Raw genomic sequence first — 18,945 nt, forward strand, 5'->3', positions numbered from 1 at the left:
AGCGTTATCAGCTGTGTAAGTGGAGATTATCTCCAGTCTGAGGCCATTCTCTTTCAGTTTGTTAGTAATCTGGCGGTGGATTGATTCTGACGTCTCCGCGCTATCCTCGTAAAAATCAACAACTCTATTCTTTAACCCAAGCTCTGGGGTCCAGTATCTCACTGCCAGGGGGAAAAGCTTGGTGCTGCCGTGGTTAGAAGCATCTGACGCCACTGAAAAAAACGGTGTGTGTGTTCCACCCGCAATGTCAGTTCTTGAATACATTTTTCCACTGAGACCGGAGCAAGGACATCTGTTACAATAGCTGTTGCTTTGGTGCGGCCACACGACATTTTCTTAGCTATTTCAGAATCTGGAAAAACTACTGGGGCTAACTTGTTACTGCAGTCGGTAGAGCGATATGAATGTGTGTGCTGTACGGCATGATAAATGCTCGTCACTTCTGCTGCCGAAACTTTGTCAGCCTGCAGGTCATTTGGTTTATTGAAAAACGATTGCACTGATTTGCATGTTTCCTGATGATGTGCTTTTTTACTGTGGTACTCACACGCACCGTGTCGCTTCACGTCGCATTCTCCACCATGTCCCACAGAAAAACTGCTTTGGCATAAAATGCAAAAAGCTCTCTGCTTCGCCATTTACACGTCTTAACCATGAGTATGTTGCGGTCCATTCGCTATTAAAAGTGCATCTTCTCTTTTTCGTGGCCACACTGGCCATGGCTGCTTAACCTGACTGAACAGCGCGCTCTCCAATTTGAGATTGTTGACAACGTTGAGGAGGCGTGCCGTGCACCAGTCAACTGTTTGATTGACGTACGACTCTATCGTACGAGCCTATCGACTACCGCTTGTATTGCTCTCCGCTGAACTATTGGACATAAGTTAACCGTACGCCTATGGACGTATCCGTGTATTTATTAGGCAGGGTCGAATGAAAAAGCGGGACAGATGCTCAATTTGCGTGAGGCAAAAGGGTAAAATTGCTGTACAGTACAACGTAAAGCGGGACAGGTGGCCACTCTAAGTGCAATTGTGAATTGTATTACATATAGGACAACAAGTATTTACAATATTTACACGTGCACATAGGAAGTATTCAGTCCAAAGTTATTAATGAGCATACAACAATCTCAGAATTCTCTCAATCCTAAAAAGCTGCTTGAAGCCGCCGTGGTTCCCAACACACAGCCTCGAGACAGACAGAGTCCACGATGGAACAGTTCATAAGATCAGTACCAATATGTAGATGTATAAAGTGTCAAAGGTGTGTGAACATGTCTCTGAGGGTGTGTGCGCAGGTGTAGCAAAGTTAGCAGCTGCAGCGCCTCCTACCACACCGGTAGATGCATGCACTCCAAAGCATCAGGTTTGGGCCTAGTGGCTCGCCATCAATGCACAGAACCTGGCCTGTACAAAACAGGACCAATTAATACATCGTTCCAAGCATCACAACTATAATCACCATAATCATAATATAATAAAGTCATCACATTATCATAATCATAATCTCAGTTCATTTGTTTCCTCATGTACATGATTCAATATAAATACTTGCATATAGCAATATAAATAACTTAACAATCAGCAAGAATACTCTTATAAATAGACAATATCGATAAATAGCTTCAAAATACATTTCAGAATCTAAGAGTAGTTGATAACTTCATAATTCAACAATATTAAGATTAATTATTAATGTTTTGCTCATTTAAATAAACACAAAATGTATATAGTCACACTCCGTATGATTAAAGTACAGCCAGCGCCGGCTAACTGAACCATATACACATACAACACACTTTTAGCACCGTATAACAAACAGTGACAACTCACCAGTTCCCACATCATTGACTACGTTTACATGCAGCCAATAACCCGTTCAAAACCGGAATATTAGCAATAACCCGGTCGCGCACGGCCATGTAAACACCGGCAAAAACCCGGATATGCTCATAACCCGGTTTGTAAAAACGGATATTATACCTGGGGTACCCCTTTTCATTTGGTCTTGTAAACGCGTTTCGGCATATCCGCATCAAAATGTGTGTTCTGCGCATGTTCTATTCGCAAGGAATCTTGGTCTTTTGAGTAGAGACGGCGCATAAAAAAACCCTGCGTGCAGTATAGCGGAAGTAAACAAGTTAACATGGCGGGACGCAGCACAGTACCACACTTTTGGAGCGAGGAGGAGACCAATTTCTTTCTTAGTGTGGTGAAAACCAATAATATAATGTCTTTTATTGACGGCAGAAAGTACAGAGATAGTGAGATTTATAAGAAGGTGACCGAAAAGTTACGCGAAGCAGGGTTTGTACGGACGCCAGACCAAATCAAGTACCGCTGGAAGACGCTGAAAAAGGCATACTTCAAGGCGAAGAAACAGAACGGTACAAGCGGGTCCGACCCGTCTTCTTTCCCCCAGTTCGACATAATGGATGAGATTTTGGGGAATAGGCCCATCACTTCTGCCGAAAACAGCGGGGTAGATGTCGGCTTTGAGGACGAACAGGAACAGTTACCTGACGACCAAGGTAGGTTAGCTCGCCTTATCTGAGCAAAATAGCTACGTAACTAAGGTCAATTGTTATAATAAATAGTAATGCTACTCATTAGTTCCACAACTGCTGCCCACCCATACACAAAAGAAATATATTTGAAATATATTGTCAGTATATATTTTGGAATATATGCAAATATTTGACATTGGCCCAATAAATATTTTTCACACTTAACATCATATATTTTTGTTATATTTCAGAATATATTTCAATGTATTTTTTTCTGTATGGGTCCCCAAAAGTGTCAAAATATATGTGGCATATATTCCAAATACATTGAAATATATTCTGAAATATAACAAAAATATATGATGTTAAGTGTGAAATATATAATTATTGGGCCAATTTCAAATATTTGCATATATTCCAAAATATATACTGAAAATATATTTCAAATATATTTCTTTTGTGTATGGGTAACATGCACTGTCCCTGATAAATAAGTAAAATAAACGTCAAATTAATGTAAAGTTACGTCAGTGTAAGGCAGTGTCTATTGCTATTTTGCGGTCTCCTAATGATGATGGGTAAAAAGACATCTCTTGTTTTTTGTTAATTTTATACACATAGTATTTATGCTATTTTGACTGATGCAACGTTTGGCCGGACAGACGCAGCAAGCAACGTAACAAGTGGAAGTGGCTCACTAGATCTTGAAGGAGAGGATGATGATGGTGTGGATGATAACACAGGTAAGCGGTTAGCTTAATAGAAGTCACCAAACAATTGCCTTCCCTACTTTTCTAACATCAAGCTTTAACGTTTTGCTTGTTTTTGGTGTCTTTTTTGGCCAGATGCAGAGAATGGAGCATGTGGACCTCCTACACAACCATCGGATGCCACTGCGCCTTCTCAGTCTACACAGCCATCAAATCCCACTGCAGCTACTCCTGGTAGGATTTCTAAATAGTATTACTAAGGCATAACTGGTTAGAGCAGTATTATAACAATCAATCCTCTTCCTTGTGTAATGTCTGAAAATAATCAGTATCTTTAATGGTCACTTTGATTATAGTGATTAAGAAGAGACATTATGTAGTATAGCTGATGGTGCAAGCTAAGGGCTGTCTTGTCTGCTTTAGGTGGGTCAAGTCGCAGGTCCAGGCCCCGTGGAACTGCTTCACTTACTCAACAACAACAGTTCATGGAGAGAATGCAGCACGCACAGAACCAATGGAGTGAGCAGCAAAGGCAGTTGAGCCATGCCAGGGATGAAGCACTCATGTCTCAACTGATCGCAGAATCAACCCGTTCAACGAGTGTCTTAATAACCCAACTCCTCACAGGGTTAGGTGCCTTATTCCAGCGGCCAACTCCTCAACCTGTCTTTACTAATTCTCAGCCCCAGCCAATGTATCATCCATACAACAACCATTTTGACAATTACGGGCAACCCCCTGCTCCTCCACATCGTGTCCCCTACTCACAAACACCTCAGCCTGAACGTGCTGACCACAACGATGGGGACCAAGGTCTTACAAGATTCTTCCAACTGTAGAAGACAAATTAAAAATTGAGACCATTGTGTCAGTTTTGTTCTTTTATTACGAAGTATGTTCTTGAAAGTATTTTTGTAAAAGGTTTACACCTTTACAATTTTTATTTATTACAAAATATTTTCAGAGGCACTTTGTAACACACTTGCTCCATATGTTTAAAGCTACTACAAGTTGACCCTTATTTGAACCTCAGTTTTGCCTCATTGTAAAAACAAAACAAACAAAGCTGTTACTTTATGTAATATGATTTATTTTGAATAACAAATGTTATATTAAAGTTACTTAAACTTGCATGTGCTGAACTTCTATTAGAAATTGTAAACAACTTTTAGATACCTCTTCTCTGTCTTTCATAAGTAGGGAGCAACAAACTCGAGCTGGTTTCACACTCCAGAGAGCAGATAAACATTTAAAGACCTCAGAAAAAAAACAATGCGATGCAAGTAACAAATCATTAGCTTAGATCCGCTTCTTTCCCATCACCCCCCATTCATCTTACTCTCTCGCGTTCTCCTCCTATAAGTGCCTACGGAGTGGGACATGTGCAGCAAGGTAATCGGCTAGTGCCCGTCTCATGGCTGTGGCTGCACTGTTATTGGCCCTATTGTCCTGTGACACAGGCTGTGGAAACTGCCTTCCTGCAGATGTTGCCTCCTCTGCCCATCTGGGATTCACACGCTCCTTCTCCATCTCACAAAATTTGTGCAGAGCACAACATGTTGCTACCATGTATGGCGTAAATGTGTAATGGAAATCCCTGCGCTCCAACAGAACACGAAAACGAGATTTCAGTCGACCAAATGCTCTCAATACTTGTTCTAGCAGAACTCAAATACACATTGAAGGATTCCTCCTGTGGTGTCAGTCTTGGAGACTGCAGATAGCCCTTCATTAGCCAGGGCATCTGCCGGTAAGCAGGATCTCCCAGCACGAAGAAATCCACATCCTGCCCCTCCATCTGCACTGCTCTCTACATGGGACATTGAGATATAAATATTAGTGTCCGAAATTATGTCATCACACATTTTTATTTTGTCGCAAGTATAAAATCTAAAACTCTGGTTTAATAACATTTATATAAAATGAATAACATACCTCTTACATTTAACAACCAAACAAGATTTCAAATGCTGTTTTCCTGCATTACCTACCTTTGGGAAGGAGTGGGCGTTCTGGAACAGAGGGGACTGCCCGAGTGCATTGGCGTCATGCGCAGAACCAGGCATTTTGCAGCTCACACTCCAGAAGCTATGGAAAAATGATCACAGTGAATAAGTGTAATTGGGGCTGCTTGATTATGGCAAAAATGATAATCCCAATTCTTTCAGGTCCATAATGAGATCATAATTATTTGAACATGAAGCATGTGATATTTTTTTAAAACTTCTATTTTTCTTTTTAACAGTGGACCTCCTTGACCTCTAATTTCAAAAACTTTGTAAAACATTCAATAGATGCTAAGGAGTGGTTCTATTATAGCTTAGTGGAGTATGTCTGTCAACATTATACAAACTATTATCATCATAAACTTAAATATAAAAGCTGGGAATGGCAAAACACTTACCAGTATTTGTCATCACAGACTCCCTGGAGGATATAGGAGGGCGTTTAGAAAACTGCACTGAATTGAATTACCTATGATTTGAGGAATGGAGTGGGTCCGTTCAAATCTTTCTGCGATGGCACATGCCTCCTCCAAAGTGGGGACTCTAATAAGTGTTTTGATGACAGAGTCGACCATTCCGTGGCAAAATAAATACACCATCTTCTTCACGGTGCTCTTGTGCACTCCGAATTGGTTTGCGATCACACGATACTCTGCGCAGCTTGCTAGTTTGTATAACACCATGGCAACACGCATCCCTGTAGGCCCTGGTGTGCGAATGGTTACTTCACGTTTAACAAAAGATTGGCGTGACATACGAAAATTCTCACGCCAGTCCGTGTCGGTGAACTCCATTACAACCCGTTCCCACCAGTCCTGACTGCGCACCTTCACCCAGAGTGTCCGGGGGCTCTGGTGGTAACGGGTATCGTGGATATGTGTGGCACAGCTCCAGCTACATTTCCCATCTCTTGCTCAATTTCTCTCCTTCTATTAATAAAGACCATGAGGCACAGTAGTGTCAGTGCTGCTGGTGGATCAGTACCAGCGCCAAAGCGCAAACAAAGACTATCGCTATCTGCCCCAAACTGTTCATTATCCGCCTGCTGCTGCTGCTGTTGTTGTCTTTGGATACAGGAAGAAGAATCGGAAATGACGCATATTGCGTCTTAATGTTGTCCGTACGTACAGACGCTAACCGTGCGTCGCCGTTTACATCAGGATATTGGCGACTGATTACACATTCCATGTATACAGGAGTAACTCTCTCTGCTCACGCATGTAAACGGGTTATCCCGAATGTTTCAGAAACCCGAATAGTGACCTTAACCCGACCATAACCCGAATTTTAACAGCTTGTAAACGTAGTCATTAAGTCACTCAACAGCAGTCATTTGCAAAGGTAGAGGCAATCTTAAAGCTTGGCATACATAATAGTTAAACCAGCAGTTTAATTAATAAAATGTTTTACATGCGGGACCTGCGCCTGCACACACTCACACACACACTCCAGATCTGATGAAGGACCTGCGCCTGCACACACTCACTCCAGATCTGATGAAGGACCTGCGCCTGCACACACTCACACACACACTCCAGATCTGATGAAGGACCTGCGCCTGCACACACTCACACACACACTCCAGATCTGATGAAGGACCTGCGCCTGCACACACTCACACACACACTCCAGATCTGATGAAGGACCTGCGCCTGCACACACTCACACACACACTCCAGATCTGATGAAGGACCTGCGCCTGCACACACTCACTCCAGATCTGATGAAGGACCTGCGCCTGCACACACTCACACACACACTCCAGATCTGATGAAGGACCTGCGCCTGCACACACTCACACACACACTCCAGATCTGATGAAGGACCTGCGCCTGCACACACTCACACACACACTCCAGATCTGATGAAGGACCTGCGCCTGCACACACTCACACACACTCCAGATCTGATGAAGGACCTGCGCCTGAACACACACACACACACTCCAGATCTGATGAAGGACCTGCGCCTGGACACACTCACACACACACTCCAGATCTGATGAAGGACCTGCGCCTGCACACACTCACACACACACTCCAGATCTGATGAAGGACCTGCGCCTGCACACACTCACACACACACTCCAGATCTGATGAAGGACCTGCGCCTGCACACACTCACACACACTCCAGATCTGATGAAGGACCTGCGCCTGAACACACACACACACACTCCAGATCTGATGAAGGACCTGCGCCTGGACACACTCACACACACACTCCAGATCTGATGAAGGACCTGCGCCTGGACACACTCACACACACACTCCAGATCTGATGAAGGACCTGCGCCTGCACACACACACACACTCCAGATCTGATGAAGGACCTGCGCCTGCACACACTCACACACACACACCAGATCTGATGAAGGACCTGCGCCTGCGCACACACACACACTCCAGATCTGATGAAGGACCTGCGCCTGGACACACTCACACACACACTCCAGATCTGATGAAGGACCTGCGCCTGCACACACTCACACACACACACCAGATCTGATGAAGGACCTGCGCCTGCGCACACACACACACACACACACTCCAGATCTGATGAAGGACCTGCGCCTGCACACACTCACACACACACTCCAGATCTGATAAAGGACCTGCGCCTGCACACACACACTCACACACACACTCCAGATCTGATGAAGGACCTGCGCCTGTACACACTCACACACACACTCCAGATCTGATGAAGGACCTGCGCCTGGACACACACACACACACTCCAGATCTGATGAAGGACCTGCGCCTGGACACACACACTCACACACACACTCCAGATCTGATGAAGGACCTGCGCCTGGACACACACACACACACACACACACACACACACACACACACACACTCCAGATCTGACGAAGGACCTGCGCCTGCACAGACTCACACACACACTCCAGATCTGATGAAGGACCTGCGCCTGGACACACACACACACACTCCAGATCTGATGAAGGACCTGCGCCTGGACACACACACTCACACACACACTCCAGATCTGATGAAGGACCTGCGCCTGCACACACTCACACACACACTCCAGATCTGATGAAGGACCTGCGCCTGCACACACTCACACACACACACCAGATCTGATGAAGGAACTGCGCCTGCACACACACACTCCAGATCTGATGAAGGACCTGCGCCTGCACACACTCACACACACACTCCAGATCTGATGAAGGACCTGCGCCTGGACACACTCACACACACACACCAGATCTGATGAAGGACCTGCGCCTGCGCACACACACACACACACACACTCCAGATCTGATGAAGGACCTGCGCTTGCACACACTCACACACACTCCAGATCTGATGAAGGACCTGCGCCTGCACACACACACTCCAGATCTGATGAAGGACCTGCGCCTGCACACACTCACACACACACTCTAGATCTGATGAAGGACCTGCGCCTGGAAACACACACACCAGATCTGATGAAGGACCTGCACCTGGAAACACACACACACACACACACACCAGATCTGATGAAGGACCTGCACCTGGACACACTCACACACACACACCAGATCTGATGAAGGACCTGCACCTGGAAACACACACACACACACACCAGATCTGATGAAGGACCTGCACCTGGACACACTCACACACACACACCAGATCTGATGAAGGACCTGCGCCTGCACACACACACACACTCCAGATCTGATGAAGGACCTGCGCCTGCACACACACACACACTCCAGATCTGATGAAGGACCTGCGCCTGCACACACACACACTCCAGATCTGATGAAGGACCTGCGCCTGGAAACACACACACACACACACACACCAGATCTGATGAAGGACCTGCGCCTGGAAACACACACACACACCAGATCTGATGAAGGACCTGCGCCTGGAAACACACACACACACTCCAGATCTGATGAAGGACCTGCACCTGGAAACACACACACACACCCGATCTGATGAAGGACCTACGCCTGCACACACACACACACACTCCAGATCTGATGAAGGACCTGCGCCTGCACACACACACACACACACACACACTCCAGATCTGATGAAGGACCTGCGCCTGCACACACACACACACACACTCCAGATCTGATGAAGGACCTGCGCCTGCACACACACACACACACACACACACACACACACACACACTCCAGATCTGATGAAGGACCTGCGCCTGCACACACTCACACACACACTCCAGATCTGATGAAGGACCTGCGCCTGGACACACACACACACACACACACACACACACACACACACTCCAGATCTGATGAAGGACCTGCGCCTGCACACACACACACATACACACACACACACACTCCAGATCTGATGAAGGACCTGTGCCTGCACACACTCACACACACACTCCAGATCTGATGAAGGACCTGCGCCTGCGCACACACACACACTCCAGATCTGATGAAGGACCTGCGCCTGCACACACACACACACACTCCAGATCTGATGAAGGACCTGCGCCTGCGCACACACACACACTCCAGATCTGATGAAGGACCTGCGCCTGCACACACACACACACACTCCAGATCTGATGAAGGACCTGCGCCTACACACACACACATACACACACACACACACTCCAGATCTGATAAAGGACCTGTGCCTGCACACACTCACACACACACTCCAGATCTGATGAAGGACCTGCGCCTGCACACACTCACACACACACTCCAGATCTGATGAAGGACCTGCGCCTGCGCACACACACAAACACACTCCAGATCTGATGAAGGACCTGCGCCTGGACACACACACACACACACTCCAGATCTGATGAAGGACCTGCGCCTGCACACACTCACACACACACTCCAGATCTGATGAAGGACCTGCGCCTGCGCACACACACAAACACACTCCAGATCTGATGAAGGACCTGCGCCTGCACACACACACACACACACTCCAGATCTGATGAAGGACCTGCGCCTGCACACACTCACACACACACTCCAGATCTGATGAAGGACCTGCGCCTGCACACACTCACACACACACACTCCAGATCTGATGAAGGACCTGCGCCAGCACACACTCACACACACACACTCCAGATCTGATGAAGGACCTGCGCCTGCACACACTCACACACACACACTCCAGATCTGATGAAGGACCTGCGCCTGCACACACTCACGATCTGATGAAGGACCTGCACCTGGACACACACACACACACACCAGATCTGATGAAGGACCTGCGCCTGCACACACTCACACACACACTCCAGATCTGATGAAGGACCTGCGCCTGCACACACTCACACACACACTCCAGATCTGATGAAGGACCTGCGCCTGCACACACTCACACACACACACTCCAGATCTGATGAAGGACCTGCGCCTGCACACACACACACACACTCCAGATCTGATTAACCTGCGCCTGCACACACTCCCACACACACTCCAGATCTGATGAAGGACCTGCGCTTGCACACACTCACACACACACTCCAGATCTGATTAACCTGCGCCTGCACACACTCACACACACACACTCCAGATCTGATGAAGGACCTGCGCTTGCACACACACACACACTCCAGATCTGATGAAGGACCTGCGCCTGCACAAACTCACACACACACACTCCAGATCTGATGAAGGACCTGCACCTGCACACACTCACACACACACTCCAGATCTGATGAAGGACCTGCGCCTGCACACACTCACACACACACTCCATATCTGATGAAGGACCTGCGCCTGCACACACTCACACACACACTCCAGATCTGATGAAGGACCTGCGCTTGCACACACTCACACACACTCCAGATCTGATGAAGGACCTGCGCCTGCACACACACACTCTAGATCTGATGAAGGACCTGCGCCTGCACACACACACACACTCCAGATCTGATGAAGGACCTGCGCCTGCACACACTCACACACACACTCCAGATCTGATGAAGGACCTGCGCCTGCACACACACACACACACTCCAGATCTGATGAAGGACCTGCGCCTGCACACACACACACACACTCCAGATCTGATGAAGGACCTACGCCTGGACACACACACACACACACACTCCAGATCTGATGAAGGACCTGCGCCTGCACACACACACACACACCAGATCTGATGAAGGACCTGCGCCTGCACACACACACACACACACACACACTCCAGATCTGATGAAGGACCTGCGCCTGCACACACACACACACACACACACACACACACACACACACACACACACTCCAGATCTGATGAAGGACCTGCGCCTGCACACACTCACACACACACTCCAGATCTGATGAAGGACCTGCGCCTGGACACACACACACACACACACACACACACACTCCAGATCTGATGAAGGACCTGCGCCTGCACACACACACACATACACACACACACACACACACTCCAGATCTGATGAAGGACCTGTGCCTGCACACACTCACACACACACTCCAGATCTGATGAAGGACCTGCGCCTGCACACACACACACACTCCAGATCTGATGAAGGACCTGCGCCTGCACACACACACACACACTCATGATCTGACGAAGGACCTGCGCCTGCCCTGCACACACTCACACACACACTCCAGATCTGATGAAGGACCTGCGCCTGCACACACTCACACACACACTCCAGATCTGATGAAGGACCTGCACCTGGAAACACACACACACACACACCAGATCTGATGAAGGACCTGCACCTGGACACACTCACACACACACACCAGATCTGATGAAGGACCTGCACCTGGAAACACACACACACACACACCAGATCTGATGAAGGACCTGCACCTGGACACACTCACACACACACACCAGATCTGATGAAGGACCTGCGCCTGCACACACACACACACTCCAGATCTGATGAAGGACCTGCGCCTGCACACACACACACACTCCAGATCTGATGAAGGACCTGCGCCTGCACACACACACACTCCAGATCTGATGAAGGACCTGCGCCTGGAAACACACACACACACACACACACCAGATCTGATGAAGGACCTGCGCCTGGAAACACACACACACACCAGATCTGATGAAGGACCTGCGCCTGGAAACACACACACACACTCCAGATCTGATGAAGGACCTGCACCTGGAAACACACACACACACCCGATCTGATGAAGGACCTACGCCTGCACACACACACACACACTCCAGATCTGATGAAGGACCTGCGCCTGCACACACACACACACACACACACACTCCAGATCTGATGAAGGACCTGCGCCTGCACACACACACACACACACACTCCAGATCTGATGAAGGACCTGCGCCTGCACACACACACACACACACACACACACACACACACACACACTCCAGATCTGATGAAGGACCTGCGCCTGCACACACTCACACACACACTCCAGATCTGATGAAGGACCTGCGCCTGGACACACACACACACACACACACACACACACACACACACACACACTCCAGATCTGATGAAGGACCTGCGCCTGCACACACACACACATACACACACACACACACTCCAGATCTGATGAAGGACCTGTGCCTGCACACACTCACACACACACTCCAGATCTGATGAAGGACCTGCGCCTGCGCACACACACACACTCCAGATCTGATGAAGGACCTGCGCCTGCACACACACACACACACTCCAGATCTGATGAAGGACCTGCGCCTGCGCACACACACACACTCCAGATCTGATGAAGGACCTGCGCCTGCACACACACACACACACTCCAGATCTGATGAAGGACCTGCGCCTGCACACACACACACATACACACACACACACACTCCAGATCTGATAAAGGACCTGTGCCTGCACACACTCACACACACACTCCAGATCTGATGAAGGACCTGCGCCTGCACACACTCACACACACACTCCAGATCTGATGAAGGACCTGCGCCTGCGCACACACACAAACACACTCCAGATCTGATGAAGGACCTGCGCCTGGACACACACACACACACACTCCAGATCTGATGAAGGACCTGCGCCTGCACACACTCACACACACACTCCAGATCTGATGAAGGACCTGCGCCTGCGCACACACACAAACACACTCCAGATCTGATGAAGGACCTGCGCCTGCACACACTCACACACACACTCCAGATCTGATGAAGGACCTGCGCCTGCACACACTCACACACACACACTCCAGATCTGATGAAGGACCTGCGCCAGCACACACTCACACACACACACTCCAGATCTGATGAAGGACCTGCGCCTGCACACACTCACACACACACACACCAGATCTGATGAAGGACCTGCGCCTGCACACACTCACACACACACTCCAGATCTGATGAAGGACCTGCGCCTGCACACACTCACACACACACTCCAGATCTGATGAAGGACCTGCGCCTGAACACACACACACACACTCCAGATCTGATGAAGGACCTGCGCCTGAACACACACACACACACTCCAGATCTGATTAACCTGCGCCTGCACACACTCCCACACACACTCCAGATCTGATGAAGGACCTGCGCTTGCACACACTCACACACACACTCCAGATCTGATTAACCTGCGCCTGCACACACTCACACACACACACTCCAGATCTGATGAAGGACCTGCGCTTGCACACACACACACACTCCAGATCTGATGAAGGACCTGCGCCTGCACAAACTCACACACACACACTCCAGATCTGATGAAGGACCTGCACCTGCACACACTCACACACACACTCCAGATCTGATGAAGGACCTGCGCCTGCACACACTCACACACACACTCCATATCTGATGAAGGACCTGCGCCTGCACACACTCACACACACACTCCAGATCTGATGAAGGACCTGCGCTTGCACACACTCACACACACTCCAGATCTGATGAAGGACCTGCGCCTGCACACACACACTCCAGATCTGATGAAGGACCTGCGCCTGCACACACTCACACACACACTCTAGATCTGATGAAGGACCTGCGCCTGCACACACTCACACACACACTCCAGATCTGATGAAGGACCTGCGCCTGGAAACACACACACACACACACCAGATCTGATGAAGGACCTGCGCCTGCACACACACACACACTCCAGATCTGATGAAGGACCTGCGCCTGCACACACTCACACACACACTCCAGATCTGATGAAGGACCTGCGCCTGCACACACACACACACTCCAGATCTGATGAAGGACCTACGCCTGGACACACACACACACACACACTCCAGATCTGATGAAGGACCTGCGCCTGCACACACACACACACACCAGATCTGATGAAGGACCTGCGCCTGCACACACACACACACACACACACACTCCAGATCTGATGAAGGACCTGCGCCTGCACACACACACACACACACACACACACACACTCCAGATCTGATGAAGGACCTGCGCCTGCACACACTCACACACACACTCCAGATCTGATGAAGGACCTGCGCCTGGACACACACACACACACACACACACACACACTCCAGATCTGATGAAGGACCTGCGCCTGCACACACACACACATACACACACACACACACACACTCCAGATCTGATGAAGGACCTGTGCCTGCACACACTCACACACACACTCCAGATCTGATGAAGGACCTGCGCCTGCACACACACACACACTCCAGATCTGATGAAGGACCTGCGCCTGCACACACACACACACACTCATGATCTGACGAAGGACCTGCGCCTGCCCTGCACACACTCACACACACACTCCAGATCTGATGAAGGACCTGCGCCTGCACACACTCACACACACACTCCAGATCTGATGAAGGACCTGCGCCTGCGCACACACACACACAAACACACTCCAGATCTGATGAAGGACCTGCGCCTGGACACACACACACACACACTCCAGATCTGATGAAGGACCTGAGCCTGCACACACACACACACACACTCCAGATCTGATAAAGGACCTGCGCCTGCACACACACACACACACACTCCAGATCTGATGAAGGACCTGCGCCTGCGCACACACACACACAAACACACTCCAGATCTGATGAAGGACCTGCGCCTGGACACACACACACACACACTCCAGATCTGATGAAGGACCTGAGCCTGCACACACACACACACACTCCAGATCTGATGAAGGACCTGCGCCTGCACACACACACACACACACTCCAGATCTGATGAAGGACCTGCGCCTGCGCGCACACACACACACACACTCCAGATCTGATGAAGGACCTGCACCTGCACACACACACACACACTCCAGATCTGATGAAGGACCTGCGCCTGCACACACTCACACACACACACTCCAGATCTGATGAAGGACCTGCGCCTGCACACACTCACACACACACACACTCCAGATCTGATGAAGGACCTGCACCTGGACGGACACACACACACACACACACTCCAGATCTGATGAAGGACCTGCGCCTGCACACACTCACACACACTCCAGATCTGATGAAGAACCTGCGCCTGCACACACTCACACACACACTCCAGATCTGATGAAGGACCTGCGCCTGCACACACTCACACACACACTCCAGATCTGATGAAGGACCTGCGCCTGCACACACTCTCACACACACTCCAGATCTGATGAAGGACCTGCGCCTGGAAACACACACAAACACACTCCAGATCTGATGAAGGACCTGCGCCTGGACACACACACACACACTCCAGATCTGATGAAGGACCTGCGCCTGCACACACACACACACACTCCAGATCTGATGAAAGACCTGCGCCTGCACACACACACACACACTCCAGATCTGATGAAGGACCTGCGCCTGCACACACACACACACTCCAGATCTGATGAAGGACCTGCGCCTGCACACACACACACAAACTCCAGATCTGATGAAGGACCTGCGCCTGGACACACACACACACACTCCAGATCTGATGAAGGACCTGCGCCTGCACACACACACACACTCCAGATCTGATGAAGGACCTGCGCCTGGACACACACACACACACTCCAGATCTGATGAAGGACCTGCGCCTGCACACACACACACACACTCCAGATCTGATGAAGGACCTGCGCCTGCACACATACACACACTCCAGATCTGATGAAGGACCTGCGCCTGCACACACACACACACACTCCAGATCTGATGAAGGACCTGCGCCTGCGCACACACACACACTCCAGATCTGATGAAGGACCTGCACCTGCACACACACACACACACTCCAGATCTGATGAAGGACCTGCGCCTGCACACACACACACACACACTCCAGATCTGATGAAGGACCTGCGCCTGCACACACACACACACACACTCCAGATCTGATGAAGGACCTGCGCCTGGACACAAACACACACACTCACACACACTCCAGATCTGATGAAGGGCCTGCACCTGGACGGACACACACACACACACACACTCCAGATCTGATGAAGGACCTGCGCCTGCACACACTCACACACACACACTCCAGATCTGATGAAGGACCTGCGCCTGCACACACTCACACACACACTCCAGATCTGATGAAGGACCTGCGCCTGCACACACTCTCACACACACTCCAGATCTGATGAAGGACCTGCGCCTGGAAACACACACAAACACACTCCAGATCTGATGAAGGACCTGCGCCTGGACACACACACACACACTCCAGATCTGATGAAGGACCTGCGCCTGCACACACACACACACACTCCAGATCTGATGAAAGACCTGCGCCTGCACACACACACACACACTCCAGATCTGATGAAGGACCTGCGCCTGCACACACACACACACTCCAGATCTGATGAAGGACCTGCGCCTGCACACACACACACAAACTCCAGATCTGATGAAGGACCTGCGCCTGGACACACACACACACACTCCAGATCTGATGAAGGACCTGCGCCTGCACACACACACACACTCCAGATCTGATGAAGGACCTGCGCCTGGACACACACACACACACTCCAGATCTGATGAAGGACCTGCGCCTGCACACACACACACACACTCCAGATCTGATGAAGGACCTGCGCCTGCACACATACACACACTCCAGATCTGATGAAGGACCTGCGCCTGCACACACACACACACACTCCAGATCTGATGAAGGACCTGCGCCTGCGCACACACACACACTCCAGATCTGATGAAGGACCTGCACCTGCACACACACACACACACTCCAGATCTGATGAAGGACCTGCGCCTGCACACACACACACACACACTCCAGATCTGATGAAGGACCTGCGCCTGCACACACACACACACACACTCCAGATCTGATGAAGGACCTGCGCCTGGACACAAACACACACACTCACACACACTCCAGATCTGATGAAGGGCCTGCGTCTGGACACACACACTCCAGATCTGATGAAGGACTTGCGTCTGGACACACAGACACACAGACACACACACACACCAGATCTGATGAAGGGCCTGCACCTGGACACACACACACACACACTCCAGATCTGATGAAGGACCTGCACCTGGACACACACACACACCAGATCTGATGAAGGACCTGCACCTGGACACACACACACACACACACCAGATCTGATGAAGGACCTGCACCTGGACACACACACACACACACTCCAGATCTGATGAAGGACCTGCACCTGGACACACACACACACCAGATCTGATGAAGGACCTGCGCCTGCACACACTCACACACACACTCCAGATCTGATGAAGGACCTGCGCCTGCACACACTCACACACACACTCCAGATCTGATGAAGGACCTGCGCCTGCACACACTCTCACACACACACTCCAGATCTGATGAAGGACCTGCGCCTGCACACACTCACACACACACTCCAGATCTGATGAAGGACCTGCACCTGGACACACACACACACACACTCCAGATCTGATGAAGGACCTGCACCTGGACACACACACACACCAGATCTGATGAAGGACCTGCGCCTGCACACACTCACACACACACTCCAGATCTGATGAAGGACCTGCGCCTGCACACACACACACACACACTCCAGATCTGATGAAGGACCTGCGCCTGCACACACTCACACACACACACTCCAGATCTGATGAAGGACCTGCGCCAGCACACACTCACACACACACACTCCAGATCTGATGAAGGACCTGCGCCTGCACACACTCACACACACACACTCCAGATCTGATGAAGGACCTGCGCCTGCACACACTCACACGCACACACACTCCAGATCTGATGAAGGACCTGCACCTGCACACACTCACACACACACACTCCAGATCTGATGAAGGACCTGCGCCTGCACACACTCACACACACACACTCCAGATCTGATGAAGGACCTGCGCCTGCACACACACACACACACTCCAGATCTGATGAAGGACCTGCGACTGCACACACTCACACACACACACTCCAGATCTGATGAAGGACCTGCGCCTGCACACACACACACACACTCCAGATCTGATGAAGGACCTGCGCCTGCACACACTCACACACACACACTCCAGATCTGATGAAGGACCTGCGCCTGCACACACTCACACACACACACACTCCAGATCTGATGAAGGACTTGCGCCTGCACACACTCACACACACACACTCCAGATCTGATGAAGGACCTGCGCCTGCACACACTCACACACACACACTCCA

At 50.0% G+C, this 18,945-nt stretch overlaps 1 protein-coding gene across 1 annotated transcript; it reads left to right on the forward strand.

Moving 5' to 3' along the window:
• Positions 1 to 2,019: 2,019 nt before the first annotated feature.
• On the forward strand, positions 2,020 to 4,058 carry LOC306994294 (uncharacterized protein; the record flags this gene model as incomplete). Its single annotated transcript, XM_079639907.1, has 4 exons — positions 2,020 to 2,533; positions 3,172 to 3,252; positions 3,355 to 3,453; positions 3,643 to 4,058. Exons 1-4 carry the CDS (start codon positions 2,149 to 2,151, stop codon positions 4,056 to 4,058), a joined length of 981 nt encoding a protein of 326 aa, XP_079496033.1. The 5' UTR covers positions 2,020 to 2,148.
• Between the last annotated feature and the right edge of the window lie 14,887 nt (positions 4,059 to 18,945).

The sequence above is a fragment of the Phoxinus phoxinus genome (genome assembly GCF_949152265.1).
Source record: "Phoxinus phoxinus genome assembly, contig: scaffold_50, whole genome shotgun sequence".
In the NCBI taxonomy this organism is placed as follows: Eukaryota; Metazoa; Chordata; class Actinopteri; order Cypriniformes; family Leuciscidae; genus Phoxinus; species Phoxinus phoxinus.